The following is a 25805-nucleotide window of genomic DNA, read 5'->3' on the forward strand; positions in this document are numbered from 1 at the left end:
ACTCCGGCCCCCTCCCACAACTCTTTCTCCGGTACATTGATGATTACTTCGGTACTGCTTCATGCTCTCATCGGGAACTGGAAAAATATATTAATTTTGCTTCCAATCTCCACCCCTCCATCATTTTCACATGGTCCATCTCTGACACTTCCCTTCCCTTCCCTTCCTTGACCTCTCTGTCTGAATTTCTGGTGATAGACTGTCCACCAATATCCATTACAAGCCTAACGACTCCCACAGCTACCTCGACTACAGCTCCTCACACCCTGCTTCCTGTAAGGACTCCATCCCATTCTCTCAGTTCCTTCGCCTCCGTCGCATCTGTTCTGATGATGCCACCTTCAAAAACAGTTCCTCTGACATGTCCTCCTTCTTCCTTAACCGAGGTTTTCCACCCACGGTGGTTGACAGGGCCCTCAACCTTGTCCGGCCCATCTCCCGCGCATCCGCCCTCACGCTTTCTCCTCCCTCCCAGAAACATGATAGGGTCCCCCTTGTCCTCACTTATCACCCCACCAGCCTCCGCATTCAAAGGATCATCCTCCGCCATTTCCGCCAACTCCAGCATGATGCCACCACCAAACACATCTTCCCTTCACCCCCCCGGCGGCATTCCGTAGGGATCGTTCCCTCCGTGACACCCTGGTCCACTCCTCCATCACCCCCTACTTCTCAACTCCCACCTATGGCACCTCCCCATGCCCACGCAGAAGATGCAACACCTGCCCCTTCACTTCCTCTCTCCTCACCGTCCAAGGGCCCAAACACTCCTTTCAAGTGAAGCAGCATTTCACTTGCATTTCCCCTAACTTAGTGTACTGCATTCGTTGCTCCCAATGCGGTCTCCTCTACATTGGAGAGACCAAACGTAAACTGGGCGACCGCTTTGCAGAACACCTGTGGTCTGTCCGCAAGAAAGACCCAAACCTCCCTGTCGCTTGCTATTTTAACACTCCACCCTGCTCTCCTGCCCACATGTCTGTCCTTGGCTTGCTGCGTTGTTCCAGTGAAGCCCAACGCAAACTGGAGGAACAGCACCTCATCTTCCGACTAGGCACTTTATAGCCTTCCGGGCTGAATATTGAATTCAACAACTTTAGATCTTGAACTCCCTCCTCCATCCCCATCCCCTTTCCGTTTCTTCCCCGTTCCTTTTGTTTTTTTCAATAATTTATATAGATTTTTCTTTTCCCACCTATTTCCATTATTTTTAAATATATACCTTTTATGCCCTTTTAGTCTTTCCACCCCACCCCCACTAGAGCTGTACCTTGAGTGTCCTGCCATCCATTCTTAATTAGCACATTCGTTTAGATAATATCACCACCTTCAACACCTCTTTGATCCTTTTGTCTGTGACATCTTTTGATTATCTGCTCCTACGACTGCTTGCTTGTCCCTACAACCACCCCACCCTCAACTTCTCTCCCCCCACCCCCCCCACCTTAAACCAGCTTATATTTCACCCCTCTCCTAATATTACTCAGTTCTGTTGAAGGGTCATGAGGACTCGAAACGTCAACTCTTTTCTTCTCCACTGATGCTGCCAGACCTGCTGAGTTTTTCCAGGTAATTCTGTTTTTGTTAGGGAATTTTGCCCTCTACGTGGAAACATGTTGTTTGTGGTATCCATTGTAACTGGTAGCTTTGGGCTTGCTAAGGTAAGAAAGAACAGAATTGTATTTATATCGTGCCTTCATGACGTTAGGACACCCCAAAACTGCCAATGAAGCACTTTTGAAGTGTTGGAGTGTTGGAAATATGGCAGTCCATTTGCACACAGCAAGGTGCCACAAACAACTATGCGATAATGACCAAATAATCCATTTCAGTGGCAATGGGTGAGGAATGGGATAATTATATATGTTTTTATATGTATTTTACATATTTATATATATTATATATATATATATATATGTATTATATATAATATAATACATATAATCCTGATTGGCCAGGATACTGACCGATCTCCTTTGAAATAGTGTCACAGGACATTTTATGCCTGCCTGAGAGAATAGGTGGGACCTCAGTTTAATGTCTTACCTAAAAGACGACGCTTCCAACAGAGCAGTGCTTCCTCAGTACTGCACTGGAGTTATATGTTCAACTCTCTGGAGTGGGGCTGGAATCCACAACTTTCTGACTCAGAGGCGAGAGTGTGTGTTTTATTTTGATGCAACAGAGTAATTACTAACTTAACCTTTATAATGGGACAACTGGGGGTGTGAATCAAAATAATGAACGCTCACCAGACAATGATATTTGTTAGTCACTCATGGGAGGAGAGGTCTTACTGTTTCAAAATCCTTTCACATCTATTACGCTTTTCCATTTTCCTTTGCCCAGTTTCACATGTGACATTTCTGGTTTGTATTTTTTATTTTGGCCATTTTTCTCAGCTGCAATATTTTCATATTTTTTCTGGTGCTTCCTGTTTAAAATAAAATGTATTTTAAAAATGGAGCATGTAATTGAACTTCACTCATTGAACTAGCCCGGCCATGTTCAATGCTAACACACAAGCATAAGCCAGTGTCAACCTTGTGGCATAGAAGTAGCAGTGTTGCCCCTGTGTCAGAAGGGTCATGGGTTCAAGTCCCAATTCTGAGCACAAAGTCCAGGCTGGCAATTCAGTGCAGGACCAAGTGTTGCACTGCTTAAAGTGCCATAATTTGGATGAGGTACTATACTGAGGCCTTGTGTATCTGTCCAGGAGGTCACTGTTTAAAAATAAGGGTTTGCCCATTTAAGACAGAGTTGAGAATTTTTTTCTCTGAGGGTAGAGAGTCTTCGGCACTCCTTTCCTCAAAAGTTGGTGGAAGTAGAGTCTTTGAGTATTTTTAAGGCAGAGCTAGATAGATTCTTGATTAACAAGGGGCTGAAAGGTTATTGTGGGTAGGCAGGCGTTTACAATCAGATCAGCCATCATCTTATTGAGTGGCAGAGCAGTCTCGATGTCCGAGTGGCCAATGGTTCAAATTCACATATTTGCATGTTCATATCCCGTGCCACTGTTTGAAGAGCAAAGTTTTTTCCCAGTGTCCTGGGCAACATTCATCTGTAAGCAGAACAACCAAAAACAAAATAACGAAGTATTTGTCTCATTACTGTGGGATCTTGTTGCTGCTGTGTTTGCCTACGCAACGACAGTGCCTACACTTCAAAAGTAATTCCTTGGCTGTGAAGCATTTGGGGACACCCTGAGGACGTAAAAGGTGCTTTTTAAATGCAATTTCTTTCTTTTCAACGAGCAGTACAATAGTCATTAACAGTTGAGCTACAGGAATTGAATTGCTGGACATTATGAATTATATTGAGCATTACAGTCTTTTCTCTCAACACCTGTCTGTCCATTGCACGCTTTGAGAGGGGTGACATAGCTGATGCTGGGTTGGAGAGGGGGGATGAGAAGGTGAGGTGCTAAAATGAGCTAAAATTGATATACTCTAGAAAGCAGGTGCACTGGAAGTTTATTAGCAATAGTTAAAATACATGCCTTGCTTTGTGTTCCTGAGAGCTGTCACCACGCACTTAAATAAAGAATTTCTGGTTGTTCTTTGTAGGTCATCATTAAACAGGAACCAGGAGAAGCAGTGGGCCAGCAGTCGGGGGTCACAGCCGTGTCCACACAGCAGGCTGTGCAGCAGTTTGTGACTGTGAAGGGTGGCCAGGTGATTGCAGTCTCCCCCCAGAAACACAGCAGCGCACTTGGGGCAGGAGCCACCCAGACTAAGGTAGGTCTCGGAGGTGACTTTTCACGGAACAACGATGAGCAGGCCACAGAGAAAGCCTGATGGGCATTGCAACAGCAAAGCTAGGTTATCACAGAGCGGTGTCATCATTGACACTGAATGCACTCAGGAACTCTGCAGCTTAGAGGCTGTTTCCCTGCTGATGTTACACATCAGGTGTCACATGCTGAACTAAAAGGAATATGTCACACTACACATGGGGCACTTGTAAACGGGTGCAATTCCAAAATCGGCTTCCAATAAAATCAAGGCCCAAATGTGGATCGGTATGCAGCCTTGAGACTTGGCTGGTGGTTTGATTGCTAAAAGACCCTCATTTTGGTGACCTAATACACAATCTGCATTTCTTCAAAGATAAAGTTAGCTGAGATTCCTATTCCTGAGTGCTATCCAGTGACCTCCCCAGCTGGAAAATGCACACACATAGATGCAGGTGAGGATTGAATCACGTTGAGCTCTGATGACCTCTGTGGTCTATTGGGCTGCTGAAAATCAATGTAGGTTTATACATCAAAAATGGCCATTTCTGGGCAAGGCACTTGAGGCTGCTTAGCACCTGTGGAGCCAGTACCCCAACAAGAGTCAGCCTTCAGGAGATGAGAGAAGAGGGTAAAATAAAGCAGACAAAGAGAAAGGACAGGAAAAGGTTCCAACTGATCATCCTGTACCCTTCCTCCCTCTTCCATAAATTGTGCAGTTCCTTACACCACTGAAACTCTCCCCTAATTTCTCAATCTTCTGGGAGGCAGAGAAAACAGGAAAAAACATCCCAAGGCCAATTTAGGGAAAAATCTGGGAAATTCTTCTTGAAGTCCAGAAGCAATCAAGCAACTCAGAGCAATAATCAAAGCTAGCCCTCACCGACCTCAACAGCTTGAGGTGTCTTCTGGTCTCAGGAACTCACCCAGCTCCCTTTTAGAAAGACAGGTAATCAGATTGAGAAGTCAACGACTCTCTGTGACTAGTAATACCTCCCATCTCTAATTTAACTTTTTGCTTTTGTATTTCATATGTCTGACCTCCAGTATTCCCACCCCTATTTAACTCAAATAAATAATCCAGTTTTAAATTACCATTGCCCAACAGGTTCAATTGGTTTAGTAATACAGTACGTTTGCTTGCCCACAGGTGGTTGGGATTCCAGTAGGTTCAGCCTTGCAGCCAGTGGTGAAGCAGGCGGTGGCACTCAGCGGTGGGCAGATAATTGTTGCCAAACCAGGCACCACCGTTGCCCGGGCCGTCGGACAGAAGCAGATTGTGGCTCAGGGGGTGGCGAAGGCCGTGGTGAGCGGAGCGAGCGGAACCATCGTTGCTCAATCAGTGCATGCAGTCACCAAGGCTCAGAGTTCGTCTGCTGTCCAAAAATCAGGTTCTCAAGGCTCAGGTAGGGAGAGACGCTCACCTTTGCTTCTGATGCAGCTACGCTCTTTCTGATGGGGTAACCGTGACATTTGTGGGGATGACCGCTGATGTCATGTCTTTGTTGGTGAAGCTGTTGTACGGGGAACCAGGATTGGACCCAGTGGCTGTAGGCTGTTGGCTGTACTTCTGCTGTTTGAGTTGTGCCAGTATAGAATGTCTCTGTTGCCTATGGTGAAACTGCAAAGGAATTCTATCTGTCCACACACAGAGTGTTTGAAAAAAGCAAAGCCATGAGGTGTCATTTTGACTTGGCGAGATGTAGTAAAATAAGCCAAATCGATTCAGCTGACCATTTTATACCTTCCCAATTTTCAAGTCATTGAAATTGAAATTCAGGAAGGATGTATAACAGGCAGCTGATTCAATATTGCATATTTTACACGCTCATCCAAAATCATAATGACCCCCCCCCACCCCCGAGTGTCATATCTATCATGTTTCATACCTCAGTCTGCAGAATACTGTTTGAACTTGATCCCGACAAAAACCCTTTCAGAATAAAGGTTGGACTCTGACTGAGAAAACCCAGCTGTGCTTCACATCCTCTGAGTTTCTGTGTTTCTGTTGGTGTGGTGTACATGGACTTTCAAAAGATATTCGATACAGTGCCACACAACAGACTTGTGAGAAAAGTTATTATTCATGGAATAAAAGGGACAGTAGCAACATGGATACAAAATTGGCAGAGTAATAGGAAACAGAGGGTAATGGTCAATGGATATTTTTTGGGCTGGAGGAGTGTTTGTAGTGGAGTTCTCCAGGGATTGGTATTAGGACCATGCCTTTCCTGATATAAATTAATGATCTTGATCTTGGTGTGAAGGGGACAATTTCAAAGTTTGCAGATGATACAAAACTTGGAAGCATTGCAAACTGTAAGGAGGACAGTGTGGAACTTAAAAAGGACATGGACAAGTTGGTAGAGTGGGCAGATAGGTGGCAGATGAAGTTCAATGGGGAGAAGTGTGAGGTGATGCATTTTGGTAGGAAGAACATAGGGAGACAATATAAGATAAGGGGTACAATTCAAGGATGTGCAGGAGCAGAGACCTAGGTGTACATGTGCATAGATCATTGAAGGTGACAGGGCAGGTGGAGAGAGCAGTTAATAAAGCATATAGTGTCCTGAGCTTTTTTAATAGGGGCATAGAATACAAGAGCAGGGAGGTTGTGCTGAATTTATATAAGACACTTGTTAGACCTCAGCTGGAGTATTGTGTACAGTTCTGGATGCCACATTATAGGAAAGATGTGATCACATTGGAGAGAGTGCAGAAGAAGTTGATGAGAAACTTGAGTTATGAAAATAGATTGGAGAAGTTGGGACTGTTCTCCTTGGAGAGGAGAAGGCTAAGAGGAGATTTGATAGAGGTGTTCAAAATCATGAGGGGGCTGGATAGAGTAGACAGGGAGAAACTATTCCTGCTCGTCAGGGGATTGAGAATGAAGGGACACAGGTTTAAAGTGATTTGCAAAAGAAGCAAATATGATGTGAGAAAATAACTTACACACAGCAAGTGGTTCGAGTCTGGACTGCACTACCTGGAAGTTTGGTGGAGGCAGGTTCATTCGAGGCATTCAAGAGGGCAATAGATGATTATTTGAATGGGAAAAATGTGCAAGGGTATGAGGAAGAGGCAGGAGAATGGCACTAAGTCATGATGCTCATTTGGAGAGCTGGTGCAGACACGATAGGCCGAATGGCCACCTCCTGCACCGTAGCAATTCTGTGATTTTGTACAAGCGGGGTGCGTAAAAATATTTGTCACTGTTAGTTTTCGGTTGCATCTACCCCGACAGAAGGAGAGGCCTGCAAAAAAAAGGAACCTGACCTTAATTTAATTATACCAGTGACAGCCATTCCATCCAGCGCTGGCCTTAGAAACATTAGGCAGGGAAGAGCATTTGATTGCAAGACGATGGGACAAAATTGGGCAAGCAGGACTAATTAGATAGATCTTACAGAGCAGGCACAGGCCCAATGGATTGAATGGGCTCCTTCTGTACTTTATGATTCTATGTTATTGAGGATAAAAGTCTTTTTAAAAATTGCCAACTTTGCTGCCAGGCATAGAGCTTGTGCCATGGCCTTGTGCTGCTGTGGTCATTTGAGGTCTGCAGCACCATCTCCCCCCATTCCCACTCCACTTTACCTTCCAGGCCTCCTGAAATACGCAGGCGATCGATAACATAATGTGACCATAAAAAATCATCAAGCTCCAGTGGTTGCCAGGATTCCACCTCCCCTGGTGCTGTGGTGGGAGCCTCCTGGCTGATGCCTCCAAGTGCCATACTCTAGAGAGAGGGATATGTCAGAAAAGACCTTTAATGATTTTTCTGTGAAGCAGCTGCTGATTACACATGAGAGTACCTGCTGTACACTGGTGTTTGTGACATGTATTTCAGTTTAAGGCATATCAGTGTTGAAAGGTTTGAATTTAGTTCAGCTATCTTAAGTGATTTGCGGGTTCTGTTTGAGTCAGTCAGATTTGTGCTTCATGACCCAATCTGACTTAAGTGGGAAGATTTAACAGAACAGATGATCCTACAGTGAAAGATATATCTAAGTGGTAGAGATCACGAGCTTGGAAGGTGCTGTCGAAAGAGCCTTAGCAGGTTATTGCAGTGCACCTTGTGGGCACGTTGTTGTGCTGGTGATGGATGGTGTGACTGTGGTAGATGGGGTGCTGATCAAGCAGGCTGGATTGTGTTGAGCTTGAGTGTTGTTGGAGCTGCAATCATCCAAGCAAGTGGAGAGATTTCCATCACACTCCTGACTTGTGCCTTGTAGATGGTGGTCAGGCTTTGGGGAGTTAGGTGATGAGTTACTCACTCTGACCCTCTCTTGTAGCCACGATATTTATATGGCTAGTCCAGTTCAGTTTCTGGTAAATGGTAACCACAGATTGTTGATGGTGGAGGATTCAGCAATGATAATACCATAGAACACCAAGGAGAACTGATTAGATTCTCTCTTGTTGCCAATGGCATTATTGCCTGGCAGTTGTGTGGCATGAATGTTACTTGCCACTTATCAGCCCAAGTCTGAATGTTGCCCAGGTCTTGCTGCATGCAGGATTGCTTCTGAACCTGAGGAGTTACAAGTGATGCTGAACATAATGCAATCATCAGCAAACATCTTGACTTCTGAGCTTGTAATGGAAGGAAGATCATTGATGAAGCAGCTAAAGATGGTTAGGCCTGAGGACACTACCCTGAGGAACACCTGTGGTGATGTCCTGGGGCTGAGATGACTGGCCTCTGACAACTGTAGGGAGATAGACTGAAGAAACAGACTGTTCGGAGAGGAGAACATTGGAAGGTATTCAAAATCATGAGGGGTCTACGCAGAGTGGATAACGAGAAAATGTTCCCATTGGTGGAAGGATCGAGAACAAGAGAACACTGATTTAGAGTGATTGGCAAAAGAAGGCTGCAATGAGATCTGGAGACGAGTGGCATTGGTGGAGCCCAAACTGAGAATTGATGAGTAAGTGCTTGATAGCACTGCCAATAACACTTGCTGATGGTTGAGAATAGTTTGATGGTGCGTTAATTATACAGATTGAATTTGTCCTGCTTTTTGTGAACAAGATAGTTTATCACATTGTCGGGTAAATGCCAGTGTTGTAACTGTACTGGAACAGCTTGACTTGGAGCATGGCTTGTCCTGGAGCACAAGTCTTTAGTACTGTTGCGGGAATGTTGTCAGGACCCATAGCCTTTGCTTTGTCCAGTATGTTCAGCCGTTTCTTGATATGATGTGGACCGAATCAAATTGGCTGAAGACTTGCACTTGTGATGCTGGGAGCCTCAGGAGGAGGCTGAGATGGATCATCTACTAGACACTTCTGGCTGAAGATGGTTGTAAATGCTCCAGCTTTGTCTTTTGCAATGATGTGCTGGGCACCCCATCATTTAGGATAGGGATGTTTGTGGAGCCTCCTCCTCCACTGAGTTGTTTGATTGTCTGCTGCCATTCAGGACTGGGTGTACCAGGACTGCACAGGCCATAAGACCATAAGGTGTACGAGCAGAAGTAGGCCATTCAGCCCATCGAGCCTGCTCTGCCATTCAATGAGATCATGGCTGATCTGATAACCTTCAATTCCACTTTCCTGCCTTTTCCTCATAACCATTGATTCCCTTACTGATTAAAAACCTGTCTATCTCAACCTTGAATATATTTAACGACCCAGCCTCTACAGCCCTCTGCGGTAAAGAATTCCACAAATAGACTACCCTCTGAGAGAAGAAATTCCTCCTCATCTCTGTTTTAAATGGGTGCTCCCTTACTCTGAGATTATGCCCTCTGGTCCTAGACTCTCCCACAAGTGGAAACAACCCCTCAGCATCTACCCTGTCAAGCCCCCTAAGAATTTTATATGTTTCAATAAGGTCGTCTCTCATTCTTCTAAACTCCAATGAGCACAGGCCCAACTTATTTAACCCCTCCTCATAAGTAAATCCCTCCATACCTGCGATCAACCTAATGAACCTTCTCTGGACTGTCTCCAATGCCAGTATATCTTTCCTTAGATAAGGGGACCAAAACTGTTCACAGTATTCTAGGTGTGGTCTAACTAATGCCTTGTATAGTTTTAGTAAGACTTCCCTATTTTTATATTCCATTCCCTTGAAATAAAGGCCAACATTCCATTTGCCTTCCCTATTACCTGCTGAACTTGTGTGCTAGCTTTTTGAGATTCATGCACGAGGACCCCCAAATCCCTCTGTGCTGCAGCTTTCTGCAGTCTTTCTCCATTTAAATAAGATTTAGCTTCTCTATTCTTCCTGCTAAAGTGCATAACCTCAGACTTTCCCACATTATATTCCATCTGCCATGTTTTTGCCCACTCACTTAACCTGCCTATGTCCCTCTGTAGACTCCTTGTGTCATCCTCACCACTTGCCTTCCCACCTATTTTTGTGTCATCTGCAAACTTGGCGATAGTACATTCATTTCCCTCATCCAAGTCATTAATATATATTGTAAATAATTGTGGCCCCAGCACTGATCCCTGTGGCACTCCACTAGTTACAGGTTGCCATCCTGAAAATGTCTCCCGTATCCGAACTCTCTGTCTTCTATTAGTCAGCCAGCCCTCTATCCAAGCTAATATACTATCCCCAACACTATGGGCTCTTATCTTCTTAAGTAGCCTTATGTGTGGCACCTTATCGAACGCCTTTTGGAAATCCAAATATGTTACATCTACTGGTTCTCCTTTATCTATCCTGCTTGTTACCTCCTCAAAGAATTCTGATAAATTTGTCAGGCATGATTCCCCCTTCATGAAGCCATGCTGACTGCTTTATTATATCATGCATTTCTATATGCTCTGCTATTGCATCCTTTATAATAGATGCCAACATTTTCCCAGTGACAGATGTTAAGCTAACTGGCCTATAGTTACCTGTTTTTTGGCTCCCTCTCTTTTTGAATAAGGATGTTACACTGGCAGTTTTCCAATCCTCTGGGACTTTTCCAGAATCTAAGGATTCTTGGAAGGTTACTGCCTGTTCATCTACTATCTCTGCAGCTATTTCCTTTAATATCCTAGGATGCAACCCATCAGGTCCAGGTGACTTATTAGCCTTTAGCCCCATTAGTTTCCCTAGTACTTTTTCTCTAGTGATAGTTATTGTATTTATTTCCTCCCCTCCCTTTTGCCCTATGATTATTTAGTATTTTTGGAATGCTATTAGTGTCTTATACTGTGAAGCCTGATGCAAAGTATTTATTCAACTCCTCTGCTATTTCCTGGTTCCCCATTATTATTTCCCCAGCCCCATTCTCTAAGGAGCCTATGTTTACTTTGGCCTCTCTCTTCCTTTTTATAAATTTAAAGAAGCTCTTACTGCCTGTTTTTATATTACTTGCTAGTTTACCCTCAAAGTTTATTTTCTCCCTCTTTATTATTTTTTTGGTCATCTTCTGTTGGTTCTTAAAACTTTCCCAATCCTCTGGCTTACCAATAATCTTTGCCTCATTGTATGTTTTTTCTTTCACTTTGATACTATCCTTAACTTCCTTGGTTAACCATGGCTGGTTTATCCCCTTCCTACAATCCTTCTTCCTCACTGGGATATATCTTTGTTGTGAGTCATGAACTATTTTATTAAACATCTGCCATTGTTCATCAACTGTCTTTTCTGCTAAACTCCTTTCCCAGTCCACTCCAGCCAACTCTGCTCTCATTCCTTTGTAGTTACCCTTATTTAAGCTTAGCAGTTGTTTCCGAACTAAGTTTCTCACTCTCAAACTGAATGCTAAATTCCACCAAGTTATGGTCACTGTTTCCTAGGGGATCTTTTATTCTGAGATCATTTATTAGACCTGCCTCATTATTACACATTACCAGATCCAAAATATCCTGATCCCTGGTTGGATCCACAACATATTGCTCTAGGAAATTGTCCCAAATACACTCTATAAATTCTTACTCGTGGCTACCTCTGCCAGTTTGATTTTCCCAATCTGTATGAAGATTAAAGTCACCCATGATTAGTAAACGGCCTTTTTAACATGCCCTCGTTATTTCCTGATTTGTCCTCTGTCTGACAGCATAGCTACTGTTAGGGAGCCTATAGACTACTCCCACCAGTGTTGTCTTCCCCTTGTTATTTCTTACCTCCACCCATATGGATTCTGCATCTTCCGATCCAAGATCATTTCTTGCTATCGCACTTATTCCATCTCGTACTAACAAAGCTACCCCACCACCCTTTCCTTCCTGCCTGTCCTTTCGAAAAGTCACATGCCCTTGAACATTTAGTTCCCAGCTTTGATCTCCTTGTAACCACATCTCCGTAATGGCTATAAGATCATATCCACTATCCTCTATTTGTGCCGTTAATTCATTTATTTTGTTCCGAAAACTACGTGCATTTAAGAGCCATTAAATTTGCCTTTTTACCATTTTTTCCCCTTTCATCCTATTTGCTGCTTGTTTTTTTATGTCGTACACTCTGTCACTTCCTGTCACACTCTGGGTATCATTACCTAAGCAGTTGCCCTGCAATGCCACCATATTATTTTGCTTTGTAAGCCTACTTATCTCCTCTCCAGAATCCTCTCCCCTCTGTTTAGTTTAAAGCTCTCTCTACAGCCTTAGATATTCTATTCGTCAGGACACTGGTCCCAACATGGTTCAAGTGAAGCCCATACCACCGGAACAACTCCCATCTACCCCAGTACTGATCACAGCTTTGATTTGATCCGTTGGCTGTGAATTTGCAAACTCGGTCTATAGCATTCTGCTTCCACTGTTTAGCATGCAAGTAGCCCTGGGTTGTAGGTTCACCAGGTTGGCATCTCATTTTTAGGTATGCCTGGTTCTGCTCTTGACATGCTGTCTTATACTCCTCGTTGAATCAAGATTGGTCCCCTGGCTTTTGATAATGGTAGAGTGAAGGATATGTTGGGCCTTGATTTTGCAGATTGTGGTTGTGTACAATTCTACTGTTGCTGATGGCCCGCAGCTCCTCATGAATGCCTAATTTTGAGCTGCTGGATCTGGCCTGAATCTATCCCATTTGGCACAGTGGTGGTGCCACACATGATGGAGGGTATCCTCAGTATGAAGATGGGACTTTGTCTCCATTAGGACTGTGCTGTGGTCATTCCTATCATTGCTGTCATGGCCAGATGCATTTTCAACAGGTAGACTTTTAAGAACTAGATCACGTAGATTTCTCCCTCTTGTTGGTTCTCTGACCACCTTGTGCAGGTCCAGACCGGCAGATATGGCCTTCAGGGCTCGGGCAGTAGTGGTGCTACTGAGCCACTCTTGGTGATGGACATTGAATCCTACGCAGAGTACATTCTATGATCTTGCTGTCCTCAGTGTTTTTCCAAGTGCTGTGATGGATACACACACACACCACCCACACACACACATTAATGAGAAAAGTGGACAGTTGCTAAGCAGAGAGAGAGATAATATCTTCATCTCTGAACATTGACACAAGTGGTTTAATATATTCAAAAATATTGTATATTCAATGTTAATGTGCTCCTGACATTACAAAATAATGTACCTTCAATGGTCCACGAGCAATTCTACTGTTGGTCTGGCAGTAATATATGGTATGCAGAGGTAAGCACTCTATATATAATACCTCTGTGTGTATTAGTTACGTTATACATATTTATATATTATAACCTGTCTTCATATGTGTTACATACATAGGATACAGTAGTGTACAAAGCCCCTGCACATATAACATTCAAGTATTAATGGAGTGATGACAGAAGCTCACTCTAACCAGGGGGTTTGTGTCTTCAGAAGCCTCATTTAAACTGCTGCTGTTTTGATATGTTTTCTGGTAAACCGATGCCTGTCAGCTGATTATGTTGTTAAAGCATCTTATCATAAGAGTTGTAGAGCCAGCATTTGCAATCAGATGAGATTGGAGCAGCCCTTAAGCAGTTTTGTAAGGGCTCAGTCAGTGTTTTCTTGGTTTTGTTGTAGTGCAGAAAGCCAGTTGGTGAAGGATGATACTGGAGTCGGTCTTTACTCAGCCTCACATTTATTTGCAGAGTGAAACATTGCAGTAAATGCAACCATATGTAGTTTCATTAAGTATCTCTTGCTCAATTAGTACCTTGCACTTGTATATAGTTAAATACAATTGATATACAATTAACAAGTCCCTCAGTGATGCTGTATTCAACACCAATGATTTGAGGTGTCAGCCCTCAGTTCATAGCACCCTCGCCTTTGAATCAGAGGGTTGTGGGTTCATGTCCCACTCCTGGAAAACCAAGAACTGTGATTGTATTCGAAAGAAGTTGCAATCTGTGACTGTTCGTAACTTGAAAGAGTTTCAACACCAATGATTCTGCATTAAGGAGATGGAGGAGGGAAATCAGCCTCCACTCAGCAAATGTTTCCCCTTGCTGAAGTGTGCTCAGGCCAATGTTGGCTGGGGACAAGGCCAGGTTGGCTGCGATGAGTTTCATTCACAAAGAGTGACCATTTAGGGGCATTAGCAAAGACATGTTAAGACAAGTAGTTTTTCATTTGGCAGTTCAGAACCTTCAGGAAGAATGGTCAGAGAAATCCACACATATTGATAGATTTGTCTGTCTACAGTTTTATCCTCTTCTACCCTTCTCTCTTGAATGCATTAATTCATGCTGGGCATGATTCCATGGGCACCATCTCTGTAACATGCTCATTGTTTGTGTAAGATCCTAGTGAATGATGGAGACAGTTCAACCACAGGAGGCATCACGTACATCCCCACTCAGTTGCTTTCTCACTCGCTCTCTCTCTCACCCACGCACGCGCAGTGGCAGGTACATTCTAGTAAGGGTTACTGGAAAGCAATAAAAATAGAAAGTGCTGGAAAATTCAGGGCTAGCAGCGTCTGTGGAGAGAGAAACAGTTCGTGTTTCAAGCTCAACATGACTCTTCTTTGGAATTGAAGAAAGCTTGGGAAGTGATGTTATGCTGTTGAAAAAGGGGGCGGGGCAGGTAGAGCAAAAGTGAAGGTCAGGAATAGGTTAGAAGGCAAGGGAGATTAAATGTTAAAGATGTCATGGAACACAAGCTGAAGGATGTGGTAATAATAGCATTAAAGACACAAAGCATTGGTTCAGAGTGTCAATAGCAGGATAAAGGTCAGCATTGTCTGACAGCAAAAACATTAAATCAAGATACAGACTGGTACTGGAGGGAAAACATTCAAAATGGAGGACAGAGTTCATGGTCTGAAGTTGTTGAACTCAATATTGGGTCCAGAAGGCTGTAAAGTGTCTAATCGGAAGATGAGGTGCTGTTCCTCCAGTTTGCGTCGGAACATTGTAGCAGGCCGAAGACAGAAATGTGAGCATGAAGGCAAGATGGTGAATTGAAATGGCAAGCGACAGGAAGGTCTGGGCCATGCTTGTGGACAAAACGAAGGTATTCCGCAAAACGATCACCCAGTCTGTATTTGCTCTCCCCAGTGTCGAGGAGGCCGCATTGGGAGCAGCAAATACAGTAGAATAAATTGCAACAAGCACCTGTAAATCACTGCTTCACCTAGAAGGAGTGTTTGGGGCCTTGGATAGCGAGGAGGGAGAATGTAAAGGGGCAGGTATTATACCTCCTGGGATTGCATGGGAAGGTTCTGTGGAATGGGAATGAGGAGTTGGGGGAAATAGAGGAGTAGACCAGGGTGTCAGAGAGGAAGTGATCCTATTGGAATGCTGACAGGGGAGGGGAAAACAATTTTATTTTACTGGAACGCAATGGGGTACAGGAACCATAACTGATTACTCCCTTCCTAACAGAAAGGGCATAGAAGCCTGTTATAGACCTCTTCCCTCCACCCCCCCCACCGCCCCCCACCACCACCAACCCACTGTTGCCCTGGTTAAGGTCAGTTAACTTGGGTTGAATCTTGATCCATCTATACTGTATGGCACATTACCCCATTGGGCTGATGCTGGAGGGGGTGGAGTTGAGCAAAGTCCTCTGAAATACCTAAAATGTAATCTGTGATCAGTCACCAGGAACAAGGTTACGTGCAGGATGTGTTGCACTGAGACCTGCTCATCCCTGGGGATAATTCTGTGGGGATAGCAAGGCCTGATTTGGTATTGCACTGGAGCCAGCGAATTGTGCACATGTAGTCCATTCTGATGCTTCTGATTTCTGCCTTTTTAAACTCCACTTGAATGTGGCCTCATTCCCAAGGGATATAACTTGGTGGGGAGGGAATCAGCGTGTTTCTGAATCCCCACAGGAAATCTGCCTGCCTCAGCTGGAGTATTATTAATGGTGTAAAGGGCTAAATCTCATTGAGCTTTCCTGGTGCAAATAGGTGTGAAATTATTTCAAATTTTACTCAGAAGTTAGGTTTGACTGCTCTTACTGACTTCATCACTGACATCATTGACAGGAAGAATTCTAGTGTTAGACAATATACCTCCATGTGCCTTTTAAGCAGACAGAGTACTAAAGAGCAGAGTGGCATGTCATGAGTGTCAGAGATAGAAATAAAGATAAAAGCAAAAAACTGCAAATTCTGGAAATCCAAAACAAAAATAAGAATACCTGGAAAAACTCAGCAGGTCTGACAGCATCTGCGGAAAGGAACAGTTAAAGTTTCGAAATAAAGGTTTGGTTACTCCCTGCTGACCCATGACGAAGCTTGTTGTATAACTTGCTGTTCATCTTGTGTGCTTTTGTTTTTGTTACAATGTCAGAGGGTGTACGAACAGATGAGGGTGTTTGCCTCTGGATAGATGTTTGCTGTTATGACCTCTTTAAAGCGGTGACATCAGTAGTATGCCTTTTATTAGCAGAATTCCTTGTTTTTAATTTAATAACAAATCCAAAGGGAATCACCAATCAGTTTGAAGATATTGAAATCACGGTTCACATAGACAGCAGCTGGCTGCTGTTAATCCTTTGGGAGCTCAGTGTTACTTTTGAATAATTAACCCTATACAATTCCTTGAATAACCTGAAAAAAATACTGACTGTGTTCTCAATAAATAAGGAAGTAATTTTTTTCTGCCTCATTAGAGTAAATGACCAAAAGCTTAGCCCAAGAGCTAGGTTTTAAGGAGCATCTCAGAGGAGAGAGAGGCAGAGAGATTTATGAAAGGATTCCCAGAGCTAGGTTATAGCTGAAGGCACTGCTGCAGTGGTCAAGTGATTAAAATCGGGGATGCACAAGAGCCTGAATTGGAGTAGCGCAGAGATTTCAATGCTGTAGGTGTGGTTGGAGTGATCAGGAGGGGGCGAGGCCACAGAGGGACTTGAAAACAAGGCTGAGAACTCCAAAGTTGAGGCATTGCCCTATCAATTGTGCTGTCATGTGTCCTGAAGCTCATCTCGGTGTCAGATACAACACAAAGGTTACGTATAGTCTAACTCAGCCTCAGCCAGTTGCCAGAGGGAGGGATGGAGTCGGTGGCTAAGGAACGGAGTTTATTGCTGGAACTGAAGGCAATGGCATTACTTTCCCAATACTTAATTGGAGAACATTCCTGCTCATCCAGCTCTGGATGGGTAACAACCAATTAACTACTAGGGACGTTGGAGGTGTTGGTGAGATATGTTGTTAGCACATGTAAAGCACTTTGGGATGTTCCGAGGATGAGAAAGATGATATATAAAGTTATCACTCAAGTTAGCCTCAGTGCCTCTCACGGTGGTAGGGGAGAGGGGTAGGAGGGGAACTCAGCTCCCCTTTGATTCCAGCTACAAGTGTGTATGTGTGTGTGTCTGTGCATGTGCGTGTCTGTGTGCGCATGTGCGTGGGTGTCTGTGCGCGCACGTGTCTGTGTGTGTGTGTGTGTGGGTGTGTGTGTGGGTATGTCATTGTGTGTGCGTGTATACACATGGTCAGTGAGCGAGGCCGGGATCAGGAGCATTTTGCAGATGTTTACTGGAGGGAGAAGGGGCTTTCTGGGGCAGAGTTCGTGGTTTTTCATTTCATTAATTTTAATTGCCAGAAAATCACAAGAAACCTGTGTACACTTTCCAGTTTTATATTGCCACCAAATGTGGTGCCCGGAGTGCAGGATTGACCTTGTGATAGCAGCTGCACAATGGATGTCATCAGTGATTGGTCAATAATTACATGCACACCTTTTTCCATCTCGGCTGCTGGTTAGAGGCGTGTGTCCCGACCAATTCTTGAGTATGAACCCTGCATTAATGTGCCAGTTGGCATAATTAGTGCCAGTTGATATAGCTTCTCTCCTGACACATGCCCTCTCATTGCATAACTTGCTGCTTGAAACCTGTATTTCCACTCTGTTTTATGGACTAAAACACATTTTCAGTTTCTGTGTTTTCTTAGTTATTGTCTGCTGTGCCTGTGAGGGATACTACTGACTCACAGACGGTGTCACACTTTTGATGCTTTTACTGCTTAGTTACTGGGAACCTCCACGTCAGCACAAGGTTTATATTTAATATTATAAAGTCAGTTATAAAGAGTTGGCAAGCCACACTATAAATATCTGCTTTTACCAGTCTTTAACCTCAAGGATTTGTAAACTCTATTACCAAATTTCTTTACTCACTGTAGTGAACGAGTCAGTACTTAATGGTGAAATGTGACAGCATTAGTATCTAGAGCAACAAAGTAAAATACAGAGTAAAGTTCCTTCCAAATGCTCCCAGTACAAGTACAGCATGGATTTGATACAGTCCAAAGCTCCCTTTGCAATCTTCCATCAAACATTCCCAGGAAAGATATCGCATGGGTTCAGTACCTCTACTTGAGAGATCAGGCATTCTGATGAAAGGTCACAGATTTGAAACATTAACTGTGCCTCTCTCCACAGACGCTGTCTGACCTGCTGAGTATTTCCAGCATATCCTGTTTTTATTTCAGATTTCCAGCATCCGCAGGATTTTGTTTTTGTATTGGTAGTTTTGGGTACAGGAGGAGTTAGATATATTGATTCACGTTTTGAATTAGCCGAGGAGATTGCTTTTTATTGGCATACATTCTGTTCTTTCCAAATCTTGTTATTAAGCTATTCGCAAAAGATATGAAAAGAGGTAGACTGTGCAGCTATACAAAGTGCTTATAAAAGATTGGAGATCACCGATAATAGGGAAGAACTGTCAATGATGAACAGGAGAAATGGTGGAAATGACAAAGCAACAGAAGAATGGGGTGAGTAATGGAGAGGAACAGCAGTATTGAGAGTGTAATGGAGGGAAGGAATGGGGACGTGGGGAAGGCAATAGGAAAATAAGAAGAGTAACAGAAACAGAGGAGGACAGGAGAGAGCAGAAATCCAGGGATAGGTTCCTTTGCTGCTCAGTAGTTTTGTGCTGTCAATGACAGGAGATGCCACTAATGCCCCAGTTGATTGTGGAGAGGTTTTAACAAATAAACTTGGCAATGATTTCAGCTGGGCCTGAGCTGCTTCTTAATCCCCAAGAGGAGTTGGCAGTAAGATGCCGCAGTAAACTTTACAAAAGATTTTCTTTGAAATCTCTTGCCAGTCTGTATCTGCAAAGGCAACAGTCTTGTCACAGAATCAGATTGATTCTGAAATTAGACCCCACTGTTGAACTTGGGGTTGGTGTAACCGAAGGATTGTTGAATTGCCTTGTGAATTAGTAGAGCTCTTTGCTCCCCCAGCACCGGTGCACCTGAGTTCAGGGGATGTGGTGAGACTGGAAACAGCCAACAGCCCGAGGGGGTCGCTGGAGCTTAACCCAATCATACAGCTTTCTCACAGGCACAGTCAGTCACCACCCAGAGGCTGGGGTTTTTTTGCTGCTGCATTGTGCAATGCGTGCCTCCTTTGTTCAACAGCTCATTTCTTTCTATGGCTGACGACAGCTTTTGAAGTCTCGACAAGCACAGACAAGCCGGCATCCAAAGCGGGGCTCACTCTTTGCTGCAAGGTTGAAACATCCTGTTGTTGTTGGTTTTCCACCTGTGCTAATCGCACTGGTGCCTGGGAGCCCTCTGCCGTATTTTTTTTCTGGAACATTGAGTTCCTGGTTAAAGAGCCTGGGTTTCCTAACAAAATATTTACTTGTCACTGACTGATAGTGCATTGTCAGTTTGGGTGCATAGAACTTCTGTCACTCTTGGGCCATCCATCACCCTAGGACATCTGTCACCCCAGCACATGATGGTATCAAGGAAATGTGTGTCTCCAATGATGTCCAGCTCTTTGCATCCAGAAAGTGAGCATTGAAAGCCCAAATCAAGAGGCTCCTTCCCTCAGCAAACATATTGGTATGCTGCCAAAGAAAACCGACATTTCATGTCTTTGCAAAATCACTTTAACTACAGGACTAAATGCACAATCCTTGAATGTTTTTATAATTTCCTTTTCGATATTTTATTAATTTTTGTGTCTTTTTATCACAGCTATTTTTCTTCTGTTCACGAGAAACAACTTCTAATTTTGAGAGAACAGGACTGATGCTGACAGCTTCCATTCTCGATACCAACACTGACTATTCAGCTCCCTGTACCAACATTGACTGGTGAACTCTATACCAGTCTTGTCCAAGCTTTTCACATGGTGCGGGGTGGGGGGGGGTGGGGGGCACATATCAATGTTTCTCACTCGGTGGGGGCGGATGAGCAAATTTAAGAAAGTTAAAGTTTGGCCCAACATTAAACATGAATTACAAAAACAAAAGATGACGTATGAAAAAAACAGCTTGCTGAGAAAAATCACTATATATTGATTATTTATTACTCATTTTTTAAAATTAAGATGAGCATTCGAATGTTAATGGGTAGGAGAGTGTGTGTCCAGCTCACTCCCAGTCTCAGGTTGCTCACTTACTGATCCTCACCACTGTGAGAGTGGGTGAGAGCGCCTGTTGGTGTGTGGGGGTGAGGGTGGATGAGAACCCTGAGACTGGGAGTGAGCCAGACACACACATTCCCCTCCCTGTCACCACACCACCCCCCCCCCCCCCCCCCCCCCCCTCTCTCTCTCTCACACACACACACGCTCGCACACACCCTCTCAGACACACACTCTTTCACACACACACACACCTCTCTCTCTCTCACACACTAACACACTGCCCCTAAAACATACATGCACACACACCTTCCCTCACTCACCCACCCTCCCTCACTCACTCACCCGCTGGCCCACCCTCACTCACTCACCTGCCCACCCTCACTCACCCTGACTCACTCACGCTGACTCACTCACCCACCCTCACTCACCCACCCTCACTCACTCACCCGCCCACCCACCCCCCACCCTCACTCACCCCCCACCCTCACTCACCCCCCCGCCCACCCACCCCCCACCCTCACTCACCCCCCACCCTCACTCACCCCCACCCTCACTCACCCGCCCTCACTCACCCACCCTCACTCACTCGCCCGCCCACCCACCCCCCACCCTCACTCACCCCCCACCCTCACTCACCCGCCCTCACTCACCCACCCTCACTCACTCGCCCGCCCACCCGCCCCCCACCCTCACTCACCCCCCACCCTCACTCACCCCCCCGCCCACCCACCCCCCACCCTCACTCACCCCCCACCCTCACTCACCCGCCCTCACTCACCCACCCTCACTCACTCGCACGCCCACCCACACCCCACCCTCAATCACCACCCGCCCTCACTCACCCACCCTCACTCACTCACACACCCACCCTCATTCACCCCCCACCCTCACTCACCCGCCCTCACTCACCCACCCTCACACACCCACCCACCCATCCTCACTCGCCCACCCACCCAGCCACCCTCACTCGCCCACCCACCCTCATTTACCCATCCACCCTCACTTGCCCACCCACCCTCACTTGCCCACCCACCCTCACTCACTCACTCGCCCAGCCGCCCACCCACCCACCCGCCCTCACTCACACGCCCGCCCACCCACCCATCCACTCTCACTCAATCGCTCGCCCGTCCACCCACCCACCCACCCTCACTCACTCACTTGCCCGCTCACTCGCCCACCCACCCTCACTCACCCGCCCGCCCACCCTCACTCACTCACTCGACCGCCCACCCTCACTCACTCGCCCGCCTGCCCACCCTCACTCACTCACTCACTCGACCGCCCACCCTCACTTACTCGCCCGCCGACCCACCCACCCACCCTCACTCACTCGCCCACCCACCCACCCTCACTCCCACCCACCCTCACTCCCACCCACCCTCACTCACTCACTCGCCCGCCCGCCCACCCATCCACCTTCACTCACTCGCTCGCCTGTCCACCCTCACCCGCCCACCCACACTCACTCACTCGACCGCCCACCCTCACTCACTCACTCGCCCGCCCACCCTCACTCACTCACTCGACCGCCCACCCTCACTCACTCGCCCGCCGACCCACCCTCACTCGCTCGCTCGCCCGCCCGCCCACCCACCCTCACTCGCTCGCCCACACGCCCTCACTCGCTCCCTCGCTCGCCCGCCCACCCTCACTCGCTCGTTTGCCCGCCCACCCTCACTCGCTCGCCCACCCACCCTCACTCGCTCGCCTGCCCACCCACCCACCCTCACTCACTCACCCGCCCGCCCACCCACCCTCACTCACTCACCCGCCCACCCACCCTCACTCACTCACTCACTCGCCCGCCCGCCCATCCACCCACCCTCATTCGCTCTCCCGCCCACCCACCCATTCACTCGCCCACTCACTCGCCCACCCACCCTCACTCCCACCCAGCCTCACTCACTCACTCGCCCGCCTGCCCGCCCACCCATCCACTCTCACTCACTCGCTCGCCCGTCCACCTACCCACCCACCCACACTCACTCACTCGCCCGCCCGCCCACCCTCACTCACTCGCCCGCCCACCCTCACTCACTCGACCGCCCACCCTCACTCACTCACTCGCATGCCCACCCACCCTCACTCGCTCGCCCGCCCGCCCACCCACCCTCACTCGCTCGCTCGCCCGCCCACGCGCCCTCACTCGCTCGCTCGCCCACCCTCACTCGCTCGCCCGCCCGCCCACCCACCCTCACTCACTCACCCGCCCGCCCTCCCACCCTCACTCACTCACTCGCCCGCCCACCCACCCTCACTCGCTCGCCCGCCCGCCCATCCACCCACCATCACTCGCTCACCCACCCGCCCACCCACCCTCACTCGCTCACTCACTCGCCCGCCCACCCACCCTCACTCGCTCGCCCGCCCACCCTCACTCGCTCACTCACTCGCCCGCCCGCCCACCCACCCTCACTCGCTCGCCCACGAGCCCTCACTCGCTCGCTCGCCCGCCCACCTCGCTCGCCCGCCCGCCCTCCCACACTCACTCGCTCGCTCGCCTGCCCACCCCCACTCGCTCGCCCGCCCATCCATCCACCCTCACTCACTCGCCCACCCACCCACCCTCACTCACACTCGCCCGCCCACCCACCCTCACTCACTCACTCGCCCGCCCACCCACCCTCACTCGCTCGCCCGCACTCCCGCCCACCCACCCTCACTCACTCGCCCGCCCACCCACCCACCCTCATTCACTCGCCCGCACGCCCACCCTCACTCACTCGCCCGCACGCCCGCCCACCCTTCCTCACTTGCCCGCCTACCCTCACTCACTCGCCTGCCCGCCCGCCCACCCACCCACCCTCACTCGCCCACCCACCGACCCACACTCACCCGCCCGCCCACCCACCCTCACTCAGTCGCCCACCCAGCCAGCCACCCTCACTCGCCCGCCCACCCACCCGCCTGCCCACCCACATACCCACCCACCCTCACTCACTCGCTCGCTCGCCCACCCACCCACACTCACTCACTCACAAACCCACCCTCACTAGCTCGCCCACCCACCCACCCTCACTCGCTCGCTTGCCCGCCCACCCTCCCTCACTCACTCGCCCGCCCACCCACACTCACTCACTCACCCACCCACCCTCACCAGCTCGCCCACCCACCCTCACTCACTCGCCCGCCAGCCCACCCACCCTCACTCGCTCGCCCGCCCACTCACCCACCCACTCACCCACCCACTCTCGCTCGCTCGCTCGCCCGCCTGCCCACCCTCACTCACTCACCCACCCCCAAACCCTCAGCCACTCACCCACCCTCACCCACTCACCCACCCTCACCCACTCACCCTCACTCACCCACTCACCCTCACTCACCCACCCACCCTCTCTCACCCACCCACCCACCCTCACTCACTCACTCACTCACTCACTCACTCACTCACCCACCCTCACCCACCCACCCACCCACCCTCACTCACTCACCCACCCACCCACCCACCCACCCTCACTCACCCGCCCGCCCACCCACCCTCACCCACCCACCCTCACTCACCCGCCCGCCCACCCACCCTCACTCACCCGCCCGCCCACCCACCCTCACTCACCCGCCCGCCCACCCACCCTCACTCACCCACCCACCCTCTCACTCACTCACTCACTCACTCACTCACTCACTCACTCACTCACTCACTCACTCACTCACTCACTCACTCACCCACCCTCACTCACCCTCACTCACTCACCCATCCACCCACCCTCACTCGTTCGCTCGCTTGCCCGCCCTCACTTGCCTGCACTCACTCACTCACTCACCCTCACCCACCCTCACTGACTCACCCACCCACCCACCTTCACTCGCACACCCGCCCACCCACCCACCCTCCCTCACTGGCACGCCCACCCACCCACCCTCACTGGCACACCCACCCACCCACCCTCACTCACACGCCCACCCACCCACCCTCACTCGCACGCCCACCCACCCACCCTCACTGGCACGCCCACCCACCCACCCTCACTGGCACGCCCACCCTCACTGGCACACCCACCCTCACTGGCACACCCACCCACCCACCCTCACTCACACTCACTCACCCTCACTCACACACCCACCCTCACTCACCCACCCCCACACACCCACCCACCCTCACTCACCCTCACTCACCCACCCTCACTCGTTCGCTCGCTTGCCCGCCCTCACTCGCCTGCACTCACTCACACTCACTCACCCACCCACCCTCCCTCCCTCACTGGCACGCCCGCCCACCCTCACTGGCACACCCACCCACCCACCCTCACTCGCACGCCCACCCTCAGTCGCACGCCCACCCACCCTCACTCGCACGCCCACCCACCCACCCACCCACCCTCACTCGCACGCCCACCCACCCTCGCACGCCCACCCACCCACCCACCCACACTCGCACGCCCGCCCACCCACCCACCCACCCACCCTCACTCGCACGCCCGCCCGCCCACCCACCCACCCTCACTCGCACGCCCGCCCACCCACCCACCCTCACTCGCACGCCCACCCACCCACCCACCCTCACTCGCACGCCCACCCACCCACCCACCCACCCTCACTCGCACGCCCACCCACCCACCCACCCTCACTCGCACGCCCACCCACCCACCCACCCTCACTCGCACGCCCACCCACCCACCCACCCTCACTCGCACGCCCACCCACCCACCCTCACTCGCACGCCCACCCACCCACCCACCCTCACTCGCACGCCCACCCACCCACCCACCCTCACTCGCACGCCCACCCACCCACCCACCCTCACTCGCACGCCCACCCACCCACCCACCCTCACTCAACCACCCACCCACCCACCCTCACTCAACCACCCACCCTCACTCAACCACCCGCTCTCACTCAACCACCCGCTCTCACTCACCCAGTCGCCCTCACTCACTCACCCACCCTCCCACCCTCGCTCCCCCACCCTCACACCCTCGCTCCCCCGCTCTCGCTCCCCCACCCTCGCTCACTCGCCCACCCACCCACCCACTCGCCCACCCACCCACCCACTCGCCCACCCACCCTTACTCGCCCACCCACCCTTACTCACTCGCTCACTCGCCTGTCCACCCACTCACCCTCTCACCCACCCACCCTCACTCACTCACTCGCTCGCCCGCCCACCCTCACTCGCTCACCCACCCACCCTCCCTCACTCACCCACCCACCCTCCCTCACTCACTCGCCTGTCCACCCACTCACCCACCCTCGCTCACTCACTCACTCACTCGCCTGTCCACCCACTCACCCACCCTCGCTCACTCACTCACTCGCCCGCCTGCTCGCCCACCCTCGCTCACTCACTCGACCGCCCGCCCGCCCGTCCTCGCTCGCCCGCGCTCACTCGCCCACCCACCCACCCTCGCTCGCTCGCTCACTCACTCACTCACCCTCAC

At 49.0% G+C, this 25805-nt stretch overlaps 1 protein-coding gene across 1 annotated transcript in view; it reads left to right on the plus strand.

Moving 5' to 3' along the window:
• The first annotated feature begins 1613 nt into the window (after nucleotides 1-1613).
• LOC144694304 (YEATS domain-containing protein 2-like) overlaps nucleotides 1614-25805 on the plus strand; it is an 82756-nt gene continuing 58564 nt past the window's right edge. The window contains exons 1-3 of the mRNA XM_078564636.1: nucleotides 1614-1661; nucleotides 3567-3737; nucleotides 4884-5139. Of these exons, the coding sequence (XP_078420762.1) occupies nucleotides 1614-1661; nucleotides 3567-3737; nucleotides 4884-5139 (475 nt within the window). The remainder of the gene's footprint in view (nucleotides 1662-3566; nucleotides 3738-4883; nucleotides 5140-25805) is intronic.

This window comes from Cetorhinus maximus, chromosome 19, assembly GCF_964194155.1.
Source record: "Cetorhinus maximus chromosome 19, sCetMax3.hap1.1, whole genome shotgun sequence".
NCBI lineage: Eukaryota > Metazoa > Chordata > Chondrichthyes > Lamniformes > Cetorhinidae > Cetorhinus > Cetorhinus maximus.